This window comes from Salvelinus fontinalis, chromosome 3 (genome assembly GCF_029448725.1).
Source record: "Salvelinus fontinalis isolate EN_2023a chromosome 3, ASM2944872v1, whole genome shotgun sequence".
NCBI lineage: Eukaryota > Metazoa > Chordata > Actinopteri > Salmoniformes > Salmonidae > Salvelinus > Salvelinus fontinalis.
This window is the reverse complement of record NC_074667.1, coordinates 39,842,749-39,856,748: the sequence shown is the minus strand read 5'-3', so window position 1 is coordinate 39,856,748 and position 14,000 is coordinate 39,842,749. Positions and strand designations below refer to the sequence as shown.

The 14,000-nt window shown below is 41.5% G+C and overlaps 1 protein-coding gene across 1 annotated transcript; it reads right to left on the bottom strand.

Annotated features, from left to right (window-relative positions):
• Positions 1-548: 548 nt before the first annotated feature.
• LOC129847685 (GATA-binding factor 2-like) lies at positions 549-12,362 on the bottom strand. Its single transcript, XM_055915436.1, has 6 exons — positions 12,087-12,362; positions 11,156-11,677; positions 9,800-10,390; positions 6,212-6,357; positions 2,724-2,849; positions 549-2,137 (listed from the first exon to the last, which is right to left on the bottom strand). The coding sequence occupies exons 2-6, from the start codon at positions 11,385-11,387 to the stop codon at positions 1,850-1,852; spliced, it is 1,383 nt and encodes a 460-aa protein (XP_055771411.1). The 5' UTR covers positions 11,388-11,677; positions 12,087-12,362; the 3' UTR covers positions 549-1,849.
• Between the last annotated feature and the right edge of the window lie 1,638 nt (positions 12,363-14,000).

Genomic DNA, 14,000 nt, shown 5'->3' with positions numbered 1-14,000 from the left:
TGCATTGGCACAAAGCTAAATCACTTGTTACCCTCACATTCACATTTTATGCTATATGGCAGTGATCATCAACTAGATTCAGCCGCGGAACTGTTTTTTCTTGAGCGGATGGTCAGGAGGCCGGAACATAATTACAAATTATTTGTAAACTGCAAATCAACCACAAGAAGCCCAAACAGATGTAATATTTGACAAAAACATAATCATTTCAAAACGTGCTTACATTTGTATACGATCACATATCTCTATATTATGCATGGCAATACAGTGGAAAAGATTTCCACAATTAAAATCACTTAGAGATGATTTGCTGGTGTTTTTAGTATTTTATGTGCAACAATAAAATAACCTGCAGGCAGCCAGTTGGGGAAACCTGCTATTCGGGATGTGTGTGTGTGTATGTGTGTGTGTGTGTGTGTGTGTGTGTGTGTGTGTGTGTGTGTGTGTGTGTGTGTGTGTGTGTGTGTGTGTGTGTGTGTGTGTGTGTGTGTGTGTGTGTGTGTGTGTGTGTGTGTGTCACGGGGAAAATAAGTCTCAGAGAAGTCTCATTCATGTTTACAAGTTTTCTTTATTATCATCAGTACGTAATGGCATCCAGATTGTCAGGTTATAATGGTTTTGGACAGGTAATAAAGAGCAGGTGTGTGGTTTTCTATCTGCTAAGTAGAGAGGCAGCAAATCCAAACTGTGCTGTGGCACAGAGACACACATCACAGAGAAACCAAGAGGTACAGGGTACTGCTCATCACCATGGCAACACTGATGGAACAGGAGAGGCCTAGGCAATGTAGAACAGGACAAAGGTCAAAAAGACTATTCCAAACATAGAAATAGGATTGATAGAACAGATAGGTTGCTTGTGTTAATGTGTAAATCAGCTTATTATTCCAACAATAGCATCAGATTTTCTGTATGAAGTATCCAATGTGGCAGCAGAAATGGCAAATACTGGGTATCTGTTTTATTACATCTATTTCTCTTCTCTGTGTATCTCTCTCTGTCTCCTTGCTGAAGGTTTTAAACACACAGTCCTCTCATTCACTAGGGGTTCATGTGAAGAGGGAGCAGTTGGCAGAATTAAACTTGATTCCTTTATTTTCATTAGGAGGAAAATGTTTAACAGCTCAGAGAAAGCGCTTCAACTAAAAATAGATTTATAATGATAGAAATGGTGATAACAATATCCATAATGTTTCAGGTGAAAGAAAAAGGCAAAAGGCAGTGAAAATAAATTATCTGGATAACAGTAATAACAACAATAATAATAATACCATTAATAATATACAGTTTCAAATTAAGCTTTATAAACTTTTTTTTTTTTTACTTGTTTCTTTTTTTTGGTAATGTCCATTAAAAATAGTAGAAGTCCATGAGCAGAAATCCAGCATATATTTATTAAATGGTGTGAAGGGAATTGCTCTGTCTTCGCCCCAAAGTTGTCTTCACCACCCTCGTATCTCACACATTTACAATATTCACAGTTACTACAGACTTGCTCGGCACATACCACTGCAGCAGGACGGGGGCGAGGTGGGAGGGGACGGTATATGCATGGAGGTGGGTGGAGGTGAGGTGTAGTCTATCTCTGGTCTAAGAAGGTACCTAATAGAGAGTAAAATAGCCCCGCCCCAACCCCACCCCACCCATCAGTGGATGCTGCCTGGTTCCCCCATACTCCCCGTACCCTTTACATTCTCTCTATACAGCAAGACAATCAACATTGACACACCAAATGTATGTCTTTAACATTATACACATTGTCCTCAAGCAAGAGGCCTATACGACCCTCAACCCCTATTAGAAAACGGAACAATCTACACATCCCCTGTGCCTCCCCATCCTCCCCATCTCAGCCCATGGCGGTGACCATGTTGGAGTGGTGGGGGTGGCCGAAGGAGGGGTGTATGGGTGTGGGAGTGGGCAGCATGTGTCCGGCGTGGCTAAAGGGGGGCAGGTGGCCCATGTGGGTCATGTGTCCAGCCAGGGAGGAAGCACTGAAAGGAGAGGACTTCTCGTGCATGCACTTAGAGAGCTCCTCGTAACCGTCGTTGCCCCGCCTGCCCTTCTTGGACTTGTTGGACATCTTGCGGTTGCGTGTCTGGATCCCTTCCTTCTTCATGGTCAGAGGTCGGTTCACCTGTAGGGAGAAGGAGATGGAGGGAGAGATGAGTGACCAGGTTGGGATGGTGCTAAGAGTTTATAATCAACTTAATGTGTTTGAATTTAATGGATGTATGTATGTACAGGACTAACCATATTATTTATTATGAGAACTCTAGATACAGTTATTTGTATTTTTTTCTAAAGAAATGTAACAATACAAATGAAATGCAGAAACAGTACGCAGCTTACTCCCTAAAACCAAGGCCATATTCAATGTAATACATGGCAATGCACCAAGACTTAACCTTCAACAGTTATGCCTCATTTGAACAGACGCATTTGGTCTGTCTGAATAACAGTCCCACCATTGTGAGTCTCAAGGGGATGACGCCTACCATGGAAACAATAAAGCACAAAGAAAGAAAACACCAACAGGGCCCAGTGTGTCTGAGGGGCCAAGCTCTGCATCCATCTCTCCCTCCTTCCCTCCTTCCCTCCATCCCGTTCTCCCTATCCCTCTTTCTTATCCTTTTCCAATCAATGCAACCTTTTCGTCTTCCTGACCTGGCTGGCTGCGTGTGGGTAAGGGCTGGTCAGGCTGTCAGCAGTGAAAGACTTACGTTGTGCAGCTTGTAGTACAGGCCGCAGGCGTTACACACGGGGTCTCCATTGCCGTTGCGCCTCCACAGTGTGGTGGTGGTTGTCTGACAGTTAGCACAACAGGTGCCGGCTCGTCTGGCCGCAGACTGGAGGGGAACATGAGGAAGGCCTTTATTCGACCACAACAGCACGGACACACAACACATGAAAGCATAGGTTGGGAATGACGTTAGTGCCGGGCAGTGTGTATAGTATTTGTATATCGGATGCCAGGAGCCGAGAAAACATAATATTTCATGCTGTTTTAGATGGAAGTTGTTCCTTATAGTTATAGATTTGCATATGATATCAGAAATGTATTCATATTGCGTGATAGTTTGATAGTTTATTGCAATGCGATTCAATAATGACGGAATTATGCAGTGAAAAGATATCCAGTCTTTACATTCCCTGACAGAATATTGATCAAATACACCAAATAGTTGTATTGTTAGTGTATGAATTGGTCTCTATTAACCTAATAAATCAGGCTTTACTATAAAAGTCATGCTGAATAGATCATATAAGAAAGTAATGGGTTGTCTTTATTGGCTACAGTTTTCTCCCAGCATGTGAAATCTTTTTAATTTCACAGACACAGTAGTACACTGATGAACACTGACTATCAAAGCTCTTCCTCTCAGATGCAAAGCATTGCTATTGAATAGAGATTAGGTAGCGAGGGGGGCCATAGGGCAGCCTGTGCGATCCCCTGTCATTACAGATGGATTCTTCACACTTAATATGAGACAGTTACACGCATAAAACTTACATATACCCCTTCAGCAAAATATGGTAAGCTGAACCCTCAGTCACTAATAGTGCATGGGCCTACACACTTAGAGACAATCATAAAATATGGATTAATGCAAAATACCTCTCTATTGATTCAAGTAGAAATTGCGTCAAAATTGCCCTATATAAACAAACTTCGTAGTAAAGAAGTCAACAAGTCGAGGCTGGAGCCCTAGCCTTTGTCCCACAGGTAGCAGGGCATAAATCCATGTATTTCACGTCCCCGGCACTGCCTTCACGCATCTAGCTCTCCATTGCTTTTTTTCTGTGCACATAAAGTGTCCTTAAATGTTGTCCTAATCGCTTTGCTATATTCTATAAATTGAGGACTGGCCTGCTTGACCACTGCTATAAAATAAAATAAAAAGTAAGTGTAATAGCGCGCGACGGACGGAAACATGTGCTGGTCTCGCTTCCTTATCGGTACCGGCAGATATCCGGATAGGAAACGACTGGAAGAACACTGCGCGAGTACTGAAAACACACGAGCTGAAAAGTAGGCTACAAACGCACCGGCTACTGACTCGGGGAGAAAAACAACGACTGGATTTTTCAGACATTAGGACCAAAGGGAAAATTATGAAACTTTAATATGCTTTTTATGCAGGTTTAAGCTATATTGATTGTGGTCCAGGGATATGCTTTGACACTAAAATTCATAGCCTAGGCCTACATGGGGTTTTAGCTTACAATGTAAAACTGCTCAAATCAAATGTTTCAGAAAAATCTAGAACGGGTCTCTAGACTCTATAAATAGGCCTACAGTCCAAAATCAAACGGAGTCGCGTCGGTGATGCTTTTTGTATAGCCTGCATTGGATGATTCAGGTCAGTGCAGTCTTCATGCTGTCGGCTGAATGTCAATAGTCTGTCTGTATTTGCCTCAGCCATATCTCGAACATTCTCTTATCAAGATGCGCACAGGATTATATGATCTCTAGGATGGTCCTTAAACAAACGCAGTCGACATGAAATATGTAGGCCTAAATTATCTACTTATGCCTCAACCATTAAATGCGTTCAATACTGTTATCCGTAACCTTTGATTAATAGATTAATAATCTTATTATGCACCCTGAGACATTTGGGAACCGATTCGTAAATCACTTGAACAGGCGTACGCTAATTAGGCCGATATTCAAATTCCAAATATGAATTTGCAGAAAATAACCCTACCCACTGGGCACCGACATAAATTCAAGGTCTATTCCACTTTGGTTTAACATAACTTTATTGAAGTTTGCTTTAGTAATGTCTCTATTTCTGCAAACACCCCATTTATTTATTCAAGAGGGGCGTGGAAAAAAATACCATTGAAAAAAATCAACTACGAGCTGCTAGAATAAATAAATTATCGAGAGTTTATAAACCTAATAGTGAAATTGCTCAATGAAACACATGTTTTATGGTTATTATTAAATTATGTTTTACATTATTTCTATCATTATAATTATTATGAATATAATTATGAATAACATTATTATTATTATGCTATTGATGTATTAGGCCACATGCAAATAGGTTTACGCCCGCGAACGGTAGCCTATTGTGGGCTATTCGAAATGTTACAGAAAATATTCAGATCATATCTTGAATCGAAAGATTTTGGCATTTATGCATATAATTTTTTAGGTCCTCATATATCTGTCAACAGGCCGTGGAGAATCTTATTTCTTTGTTTTTCGTATTTGATGCAAATCTATATCTCATTGGGTCATATCAATTCCCTCAATTGCAGAGTTTCAGAGGTGCCATCTTCATTGCGGGTTTGTTGTTGTTGAGACCAAGGGTTTTAAAGTCTGGTTAGCGCAGGGCTATAAATAGTTGCTGTTATATGAAAATAATAGCTTTTAACATTTGACCCCAACAAATTTTTATTTTATTTTTTGCAATCAATGGAGTCACCAGCATGTTAAGTCTGGAAGGACTATTTTCAGTAATGACAACATTTACATAGTCCATTGAACTGCTGTGTAACTGGTCTATATTAGTCTGGATCTGACCTGGCTTCTGCGCTCTGAGGAAAACACAACATTGATGTTGAAATGAGTTCATGATGAGAAGTACACAATGTGATATCAGCCAAGCAGCAAGAATGACCAGTCCAGGATTTGGCTAAGCGAAAGACAGAGAGATATCCATTTACAAGTGTGCTGCACATCAGTCACCTAGATTCACTCACAGAGAAAAGAAACACATGATTTTTCCTTTCTTCTATTACCTATAAAGTGACTTAATAACACAAAGCGTGCAGTGCACCAGTCACTCATACAGCCTCCACAGCAGACCGTCACAGTGAGCTATATAGTGAGGGATGATAGAGAGGCCTGTGCCGGACCTGGTATCAGTAGCAGTATCAGAAGTAGCAGCAATAATGATAGCAGAAACAGCACAGATAGCCAGCACCCCGCTAACAGCCCGTGTAAAGGAGCACAAGGGTGAGTCGGAAACACAATTCCCGGAAACTGATTGGGAAAATATAACTTTCCTGGAATTATGTTCCTCCTCGCCCCTCTTCCCCTACCTTGTTCTTGTTTTTTGCCCCCTCCCATCTCCGCACTCCATGTGTGTGTGTGTGTGTGTGTGTGTGTGTGTGTGTGTGTGTGTGTGTGTGTGTGTGTGTGTGTGTGTGTGTGTGTGTGTGTGTGTGTGTGTGTGTGTGTGTGTGTACTCACCAGTCTGCGTTTGGGCTTGATGAGGGGTCGGTTCTGACCGTTCATCTTATGGTAGAGTCCACAGGCGTTGCACAAGTAGTGGCCCGTACCATCCCGTCGCCACAGGGGCGTAGAAGTGGCTCCACAGTTGACACACTCACGCCCCTCTGAGCAGCATGCAGGTGGAGGGAGACCACAGGGACATTTATAAAATTAACCTGTTAACTCTAATGACACATTTATTATACATAACAGTTATGTGACCTGTAGCAGTGGCATGCACAATTTTTTTAAATGTTATGTTAATTAGTCTGAATAACTATGCGAGGACTGCATATTTTTATGTTAGGTGCATAGAAGCATGGGAAAAGTTTTAAGAATAGATTTTTTGTTTCTAATTTCTACTCTCTAGTTCTGTTCTTGAATTCCTGTTTATATGAGAAGGCTGTGTATTTTTGGTCTGAAGTTTGTGTGAAAGAGAGTGTGTGTTTAACCCTCTGCAGACTCTTGGAATAACAACATGAAAATGCTGCTGCCAGGCTTTATTCCGTTTGACCTGGTTAAGTTCCTCCCTGTCAGTTTTGGGTCAGTTTTGGGTCAGCTGGGACCCAGGCATGCTTCAGACAGGGGCACCCATACACCCACAATGAAATGTAGGCTGTCTCTCACGTTTCTCTACATTTTGCTGTGATTACAATGATTTTCCTCTCCATATATACAGTATGGTGAAAATTAACCTTTAGTGCTGGGTCCCTCAACTGGCGGCCCGCGGGCCGAATTTGGCCCACGGGTGGTTTTATTTGGCCCCCAAAGTATTAAATAAATGTAGAAATAAATAAATGTTTGACACAAAAGACTGTAAAAACACAAGGAAATCAGCTCCAAGTGATTTTAATTAAAGACATCTGTTCCCAAGTATTCCCACGCATAATAGACAGACACTTGACCGTACACAAATGTAAGCAAGGTTTGAAATGATTGTTTTAGGCAAACATTATATCTGTTTGAGCTTATTGTGGTCAATTTGAAGTCTACAAATTATTAGCAATTATGTTCCAGCCCCCCAACCATCCGCTAAAGAAAAAATTGGCCCACGGCTGAATCTAGCTGATGATCCCTGCTTTAGATGGTGTGAGTCTGTGCGTGTGTGTACATGTGGCAAAGATGGTCTGATAATCAACATCTTGTTCTTCTCTCAGCCTCATCAGCTCATCATTATATCGGCTAAACAGCCTGCTATAACTCACTTTCATTCGGAATTTTTAGGAATGATGAAGCATTCATTAAAGTGACCTAACCACAGTGCAAACTAAGGTAGTCATTTTGAAATATTTGTGCTGCCTATAATGTGGATCAGATTGTCAGTCTAGACTAGTAGAGGTAATACTAACATACTTGTGGGCCTTTGCCTCTGTTGGTGGCTCCACATAATGCTGAGTATGGAGAGCCAGAGAAGGAGGGAGAGAAAAAATAGGGAGACTGAGATGGAGAGAGAGAGGAAGGGGGCCTGGATTAGGGTTAGTCAAACAGGAAGTGCCTTTAAGGTATGCATGAGCAGGGACTCCACCAGAATAGTGTGATGCTATAGAGTTCTGTGGTCCTGCAAGCCACCAATACTGGACATCCCCGCAAAGAAAAACTCATTGTAACAGGACAGTCTATTCCCTCCTGTCAGGGAGAGCCCCTAAGACATAAATATATCAGTGAGGAGGTTCCACTTCCAAACACCTATCTGGGTGTTCATGATGGAAGTTGTGTCTCTCTTACAATGACCATAATAGCACACTGACAGATGTGGGTTTTATTTGTAGGACTACTCTTGGGGTTTATGTTGAGACATCTAATCCTTAGTTGTGAAATATGGTGAATTGATTTTTTGTTGGTGCTTTCTTTCTCTAACAAATTAATACTGGTGCTCAGTAAAAGGGAGCCGGTTATAAGATAGGGGGCTGCTTGAAGGCAATCAGCTCTGCCTAGAGTCATCAAATGTCAGTCTCGACAATGCTGTATTATGTAACAAAGAAACGGCTGATTGTAAATACTGAGTTTTTTGGCCCAAATGCTGGAGTGGATCTTCTTTTCACACCTCCGGGGCTGTATCCAGTTCACCGTTCTCAAGGGCGTGCCAGCTCGAGCGTAATTGAGTCGCGGTTTACAAAAGAGGATAATAAACGTGTCAGCCGAAGCGGGCCCGCGCTCAGCCGAACTACGGGCTTGGGTGTGTGCGTGAAGCAAGGCAGTACGCATTGCCTGTCTTTTTCAACCAAATAAAGTAGCCTGGACGAACGTATATTACTCAGACACTGGGGTCGTTTTATTTCTTCACAGCTTACAATACGCATAGTTTCTTATAGTTATTAGTCTAAGCCTACATTATCATTATAATTACATTAGGCCTATATCTGTTGATATTACCGATTTGTATAAAACAAATGCAGAAGGGATATGACCAGTCGACATAATAAAGAGGAAACGGTATGCCTTCTGTTTAAAAACGTGGCTGCATAAATTAGGCCAGAAAAAATCGTCGAAGAAGACACAGCATAGCATAACCTCACACCACCTGTTATTGTTGTATCTGTCCACCCCCACACCATAACAAATAAACAGTTATTGATAACCTTTTATGTATACAATTAGTCTATTTATTATAGTTAACTATAATAAATGTTTGTGTCCTCTTGGGGATGAAAATAGATTTTGAGATACCATTCTTGATCCATAGGCTAAGCAAAGCAATTCACATACAGGATTACTATTATGTGGATATCACTGCTTTAGGTGTATGTGTGTGTATGTGTGTATGTGTGTGTAGGGGCCTACACTTTCCTACTGGTTCTTTCGAGGCGGACTGTGTTGTGGCGACGAAAGAAACCGGTGTGTGTGTGTGAAAAGAGCTATGAAAGGAGTTATGACAACATACATGCACGATGTAACCTCCGCCCAACTATTCCATGCACAGTACTCCTACTTCCACGTCACGGCTAATTATGATGATATTGCATATTGTCATCCCATTTTGTCCTATTTTCTGAGGACGTTTCTGGAAATATTGGTAACGGAGGAAATCAAATTGCATTAAACTGGGAGTTTTGAAAATGCCGTGGACGTTTCATTCAGAAGAAAATACCAGCTTTATAGAATAGCTACATTGGGGAATATTTACAGCATGCACTTAAACAAGGCCGTAATATATACATTCATCAAAATATACATACAAATTCTAGGCTAGCTATTGTATATTTTTATTTCGGCTATATTTATTATCTACAAGGTATCTTATATTGTTTGGTCTAAAAATGACCTAGGTTTTTGTTTTTAGTTTAAACGGTGTTCAGTTTGTTGAGTACATGGCGGTAATTCAATACACGTTCATAGTATTCTTGTTTTAATATAGGCTATTTGTTTTTTAACTCAATTATGGATTTAGATTAAACAAAACTGTTATAACACTAAGATAACTTAAATATAGCCTATAAAGCCTATATCTAATAACATAATTTCAGTGTGTTCTGTCATAATAATAATAATATAAAATGATATTTCATCATCATTTTACTCTGTAACACAAACATTTGTAACACATTTTCGAGATAAGCTGAGACTCACCTGAACACGACCGAGTTTTGCTTTTACATTTCGGGGTGAAGCTGGAGGATGATCCTCCGAGCAGGCTGCCAGGGTGGAAGAGACTTCCCCCGTAGTCATGCGCTGCCGGGAGAGAGTATGTGGGGTAGGTCGGTATGGGGTGGTGGGTGGATGGGGTCTGTGCGCTCATTGAGGCCAGGCTGCTCCGGAGAGGACTGGAACCCTCCATTTTCATGCCGTCAGAAATTGACATTTGATACTTGATAGAATCTTTCTCGTCCATTCTCGGGGTAGAGGATGAGGGTGAGGCGGCCCCGGGGTCTGGGGAGACATCTTTCGGCGGGGTAGGGGGAAAACTGTAGAGATGTGGACTCGAATGGGACGCGGGTGTTAACGAGGAGGCCGAGGCCGTGCTGGCGTTGCTGCTGCAGGGGTATAGGCCACCATGAGCCCCGGAGCCTGAGGCATGTAGCCCGGTCTTGCTGAAGTGGCTGACCGCCCATGCGTTGTGATGGTGGGCCGCTGAGAGGGCTGCTTTGCCGGGCTCTAGCCATGAAATCCCCGGGCTATGCAGGAGATGTGGCCGGCAGACCTGACCCCCAGCGAAGCGAGCTGTAAGAATAGTATAATAATATGTTCATAGATGGAATACACAAACCAGCTAATAATGTTACAACTCTCATTGATGATGTGATGCCATAGGATTACAGAAAGTTGGGACACCGAAGTCCTTAACCTGTTGACGCAGCGTGCTTAAAGGAATTATTCGATTCGTGAGGGGCACAAAAAACGCAGTTGGCAGGTATTCAGACAAAACCACAGAAACTATAACCGCAGAAATATATTTTTCTCGTTTTGAGTCATCTTGATATTTTATAGTCAATGATAAAGATGTAGCAAAGACATGCATGGGGTCTGGTAAGTGCACTGGAACCTCTTTCGCTTGACCCAAGCACAAATACATGACACCCTTTCAGCTATGTATTATTACATAGTTTCTCACTCCTTGTTGATCTGACTAGTTCTTCAGTCAAGAAGGGTAAATTACATTTATTTTACTATAATTTCCTTATTTTTGTCATCAGCGGAATTGCTCTCGTGTCCACAACTTTTAATGGTCTCATTCACTGCCTTACATTTTTGTTCTCCCATGCAAATGCAACTTTATAGCATGCTATCTATCAGACAGTATTGCAATTTCAACTAGTAGGCCTATCAAACCGATGCATTTAAACCCACCCATATTAATTAATGGGTAAATAAGCCTTTGCGGATTTTTTATTGCTTTGATAAAATACATGAATAGCCTATGCCCACGATAATTCCTACTTTATCCTGATAATTAAGTTGTTTAGGAAAGTGAATGTGAGGTCTTACCGTGAGCTTGACTGTAGGACACTCTGGCCCGTGCATGAGCGGAGTTGTGGTAGTACGGGTTTCCCTGCGAGTCAAGATGGTTAAAGAAAACATCCACCTCGTCCGGGGGCAGAAGCTGCGCCGTAGGCTCCATGTAGTTATGCGAAAGGCCGGGGTGGTGAGAATCCGGGTGTTGGCCGTTCAGCACGGCGTGGTGGTGCATCCACCGAGGTGGATCAGCCGCTATATCCATGTCTGTGTGGATCTCTCCGTGTTGGGCAAACAGGGTGAAAAGAGAAGAGGGGCCTCTCTAGAGAGAGGACAACGTGTTCCTGAACCTTCCTCTCTCTCCGCTTTGTCTTTTAAAAAATGAGCCTCCCTCTCCTGATAAAATGTCCTCCTATTGTGGAAAACAGAACATAAATGTGTAGAGAATTTTCGCTCGTCAATCTCCTATAAATCAGTCCTCACTAGTAGTCCGATGAGATCCTCTTGTCTCTCTCCTTCTTCAACAGGCATCGAGTAGTGTTTGACACTGGACACCTGTAATACAACCAAAAATAGGATGTTCATATTTCAGAGGCATTTAGAAGGTGTTACGTGTTTTTTTCTTTGTATGCCTGTACAGTCCTAAAATAATAATTCGGGGAGACTGCTTCTTTTTATGTGCGATTTGTAAGTGGTGTATGTAAAGGTGCAACATAAGATAAACACCTCGAATCACTCGTCCCCACCCACACCCATTCCGAGGAACCTGAAATCATCGACCCATCCTCACCGTAACGCGCACAGATAAGTACTTTTGAACCCATGCATACTGTTCACATAGGCTAGTAAACTAATCATCGTCAGTACACTCAGAACAAACTGTTAAAATTCTTACAGAGCGGAAGAAGTCATTTGCTTTCTTCACGCAATTTTGGAGAAAATAATATATATTTTATGCAAATACCTTGTTATTCCGATTTCAAGCCCCTTTGGTAGAATTCTCCTCCAGTTAGCAAGTATATTTTCCTTTCTTGTATTGACTCAATTTATACGGCATATGTTTGGTCTATTTTTCCTTGGTTTTGGCGTAGGGTTATCAGCTGCGTAAACTCCGATGGAGACGGATAGGCCTTTAGCGACATGCAGCTGTAGGAACTGTCAGCACTGGCGCCAGTGAATTCCATGTCATGTGCGCAGGGGCGGGGTCTTGACTTCAGCGTTGATCCCTCGACAGCCAATTGGATTCTGCCTTTGCCAATTCTGACAACTGCCTCTGCAGAATCAACATGCCATTCGCCTCTCCATCCCAAGCACCAGCGAGCGGCCCCTGTATGCTTGTCTCATCCCAGAACGTATTAATCAACAGCGTCACCTTATTAGTTAAGCAGCCCCGGGCCACCACCCACACCAATGCTTTCTCAACCAGGGGAGAAATGTCTTTGTTTATGCCAAGTGTAATGATCACTTTATATTTGAATAAAAAAGTTATTTCCAATAGGCATGAGTATGTATACCTCTTTATATTTAGGCTACATTAAACTATATGCCAGACTTTTAAATCCCACACGTAAAAATGCGTAATAATTTAAATAGGCTAGGCTACTCCAATGTAAATCTTATTCGTGTTGTTCAGCCTATGAATTACAAACATTCTGACAGAGTGATGGCTGTGGTGTAGGCCAGTGTGGTCTTTTGTGGATTATAAAAATGTTTGTGAATCAGCGGCGATCACACGCTGCTTTACATATTAATTGACTGGCGGGTCAGCAGCGCACAGGGCGTATACCAGCCATAGAGGGCCACCAAATGGGGTTTGTTTAGTATATATCACAATAACGCGGACCGAGCAGTCCAACCACCAGTGCAAAGACACCGTGTCGCCACCGGTGTCTGAGCATCCTTATTATCCCGCGGGCAAAGCTTTCCAGATTTTTGTCGCACCTATCAAACCTGAGTAATCTCACATTAGATGAGAGAAATGAATGATGAATGTTTGTTGAGAGAACTGTTTGATTTTGGAGTGGGGGGCACATTTCAGCTGGTATATGTAATATGTTGTCATCTCTCCTTATCGCCATAGCCGCGGGAAATAAAAATACTTATATGTTTACCAGTTTCTTGAAATACTTTGCAAATGTAACTTATTTCTATATGAAAACTGAAATGGTCTATTCATTCCTTTTATATTTTCGTAGACACTCTTGTCCAAAGCAACTTACAATAATAATGTATTCATTTTCATACTGGTTCCCCATGGGAATCAAGCCCACAATCCTAGCATTGCAAACGCCATGCTCTACTAACTGAGCCACATCACATCGTCACAAACCACTTGATGTCTCAATGTACTCAATTACTGTATCGTGCGTTGTTTTTCTTCATGGTGATGGAAAGTCTACAGGTACAAACCTAGATGACCAGCTTATGTACAATACAGTCATGTACATTTACATTAAGTGGTTTGTAAGGATGGTAAATTAATACTGCACAAAAAGTTATTATTTTCCATGTTGTTTAAAAAAGAAAACTATTTAATTTGATGTGGATGTTTTGTGTCTTTACCCAGAACGTTGCACCTTTTGATGTAAATGTTTGAGGACAGGGTTTTGTTCTTTCTGTATTCCATTAGAATGTCAATTGCAGAGAAAGGGATAGGGCAACAACTTTTTAATTCCAATTATTGAATCCTGCAAGACACTGTTGTAAGCGGAGATGCTAAAAAAAATGACATCTATATGGTACGCGAATACTGGTAAAGTCCCAGTGCACTACTTTTGTGAAAAAATATATTTTTCAAAAAATTATATTTATTTGTGTAACTTGTAATCATTTGTATAACTATGTTTAATTTCTTTTGTGTGTGTGTGTGTGTGTGTGT

Bases quoted from the DNA above. Each gene is read 5' to 3' on its own strand.
- LOC129847685 (XM_055915436.1), bottom strand. From the start codon at position 11,387: ATGGATATAGCGGCTGATCCACCTCGGTGGATGCACCACCACGCCGTG. The intron at 2,850-6,211 runs GTGAGTACACAC...GTTCCCCTCCAG, and splicing joins TCAAGCCCAAACGCAGACTG to TCTGCGGCCAGACGAGCCGG. The intron at 2,138-2,723 runs GTAAGTCTTTCA...TTCTCCCTACAG, and splicing joins TGTACTACAAGCTGCACAAC to GTGAACCGACCTCTGACCAT.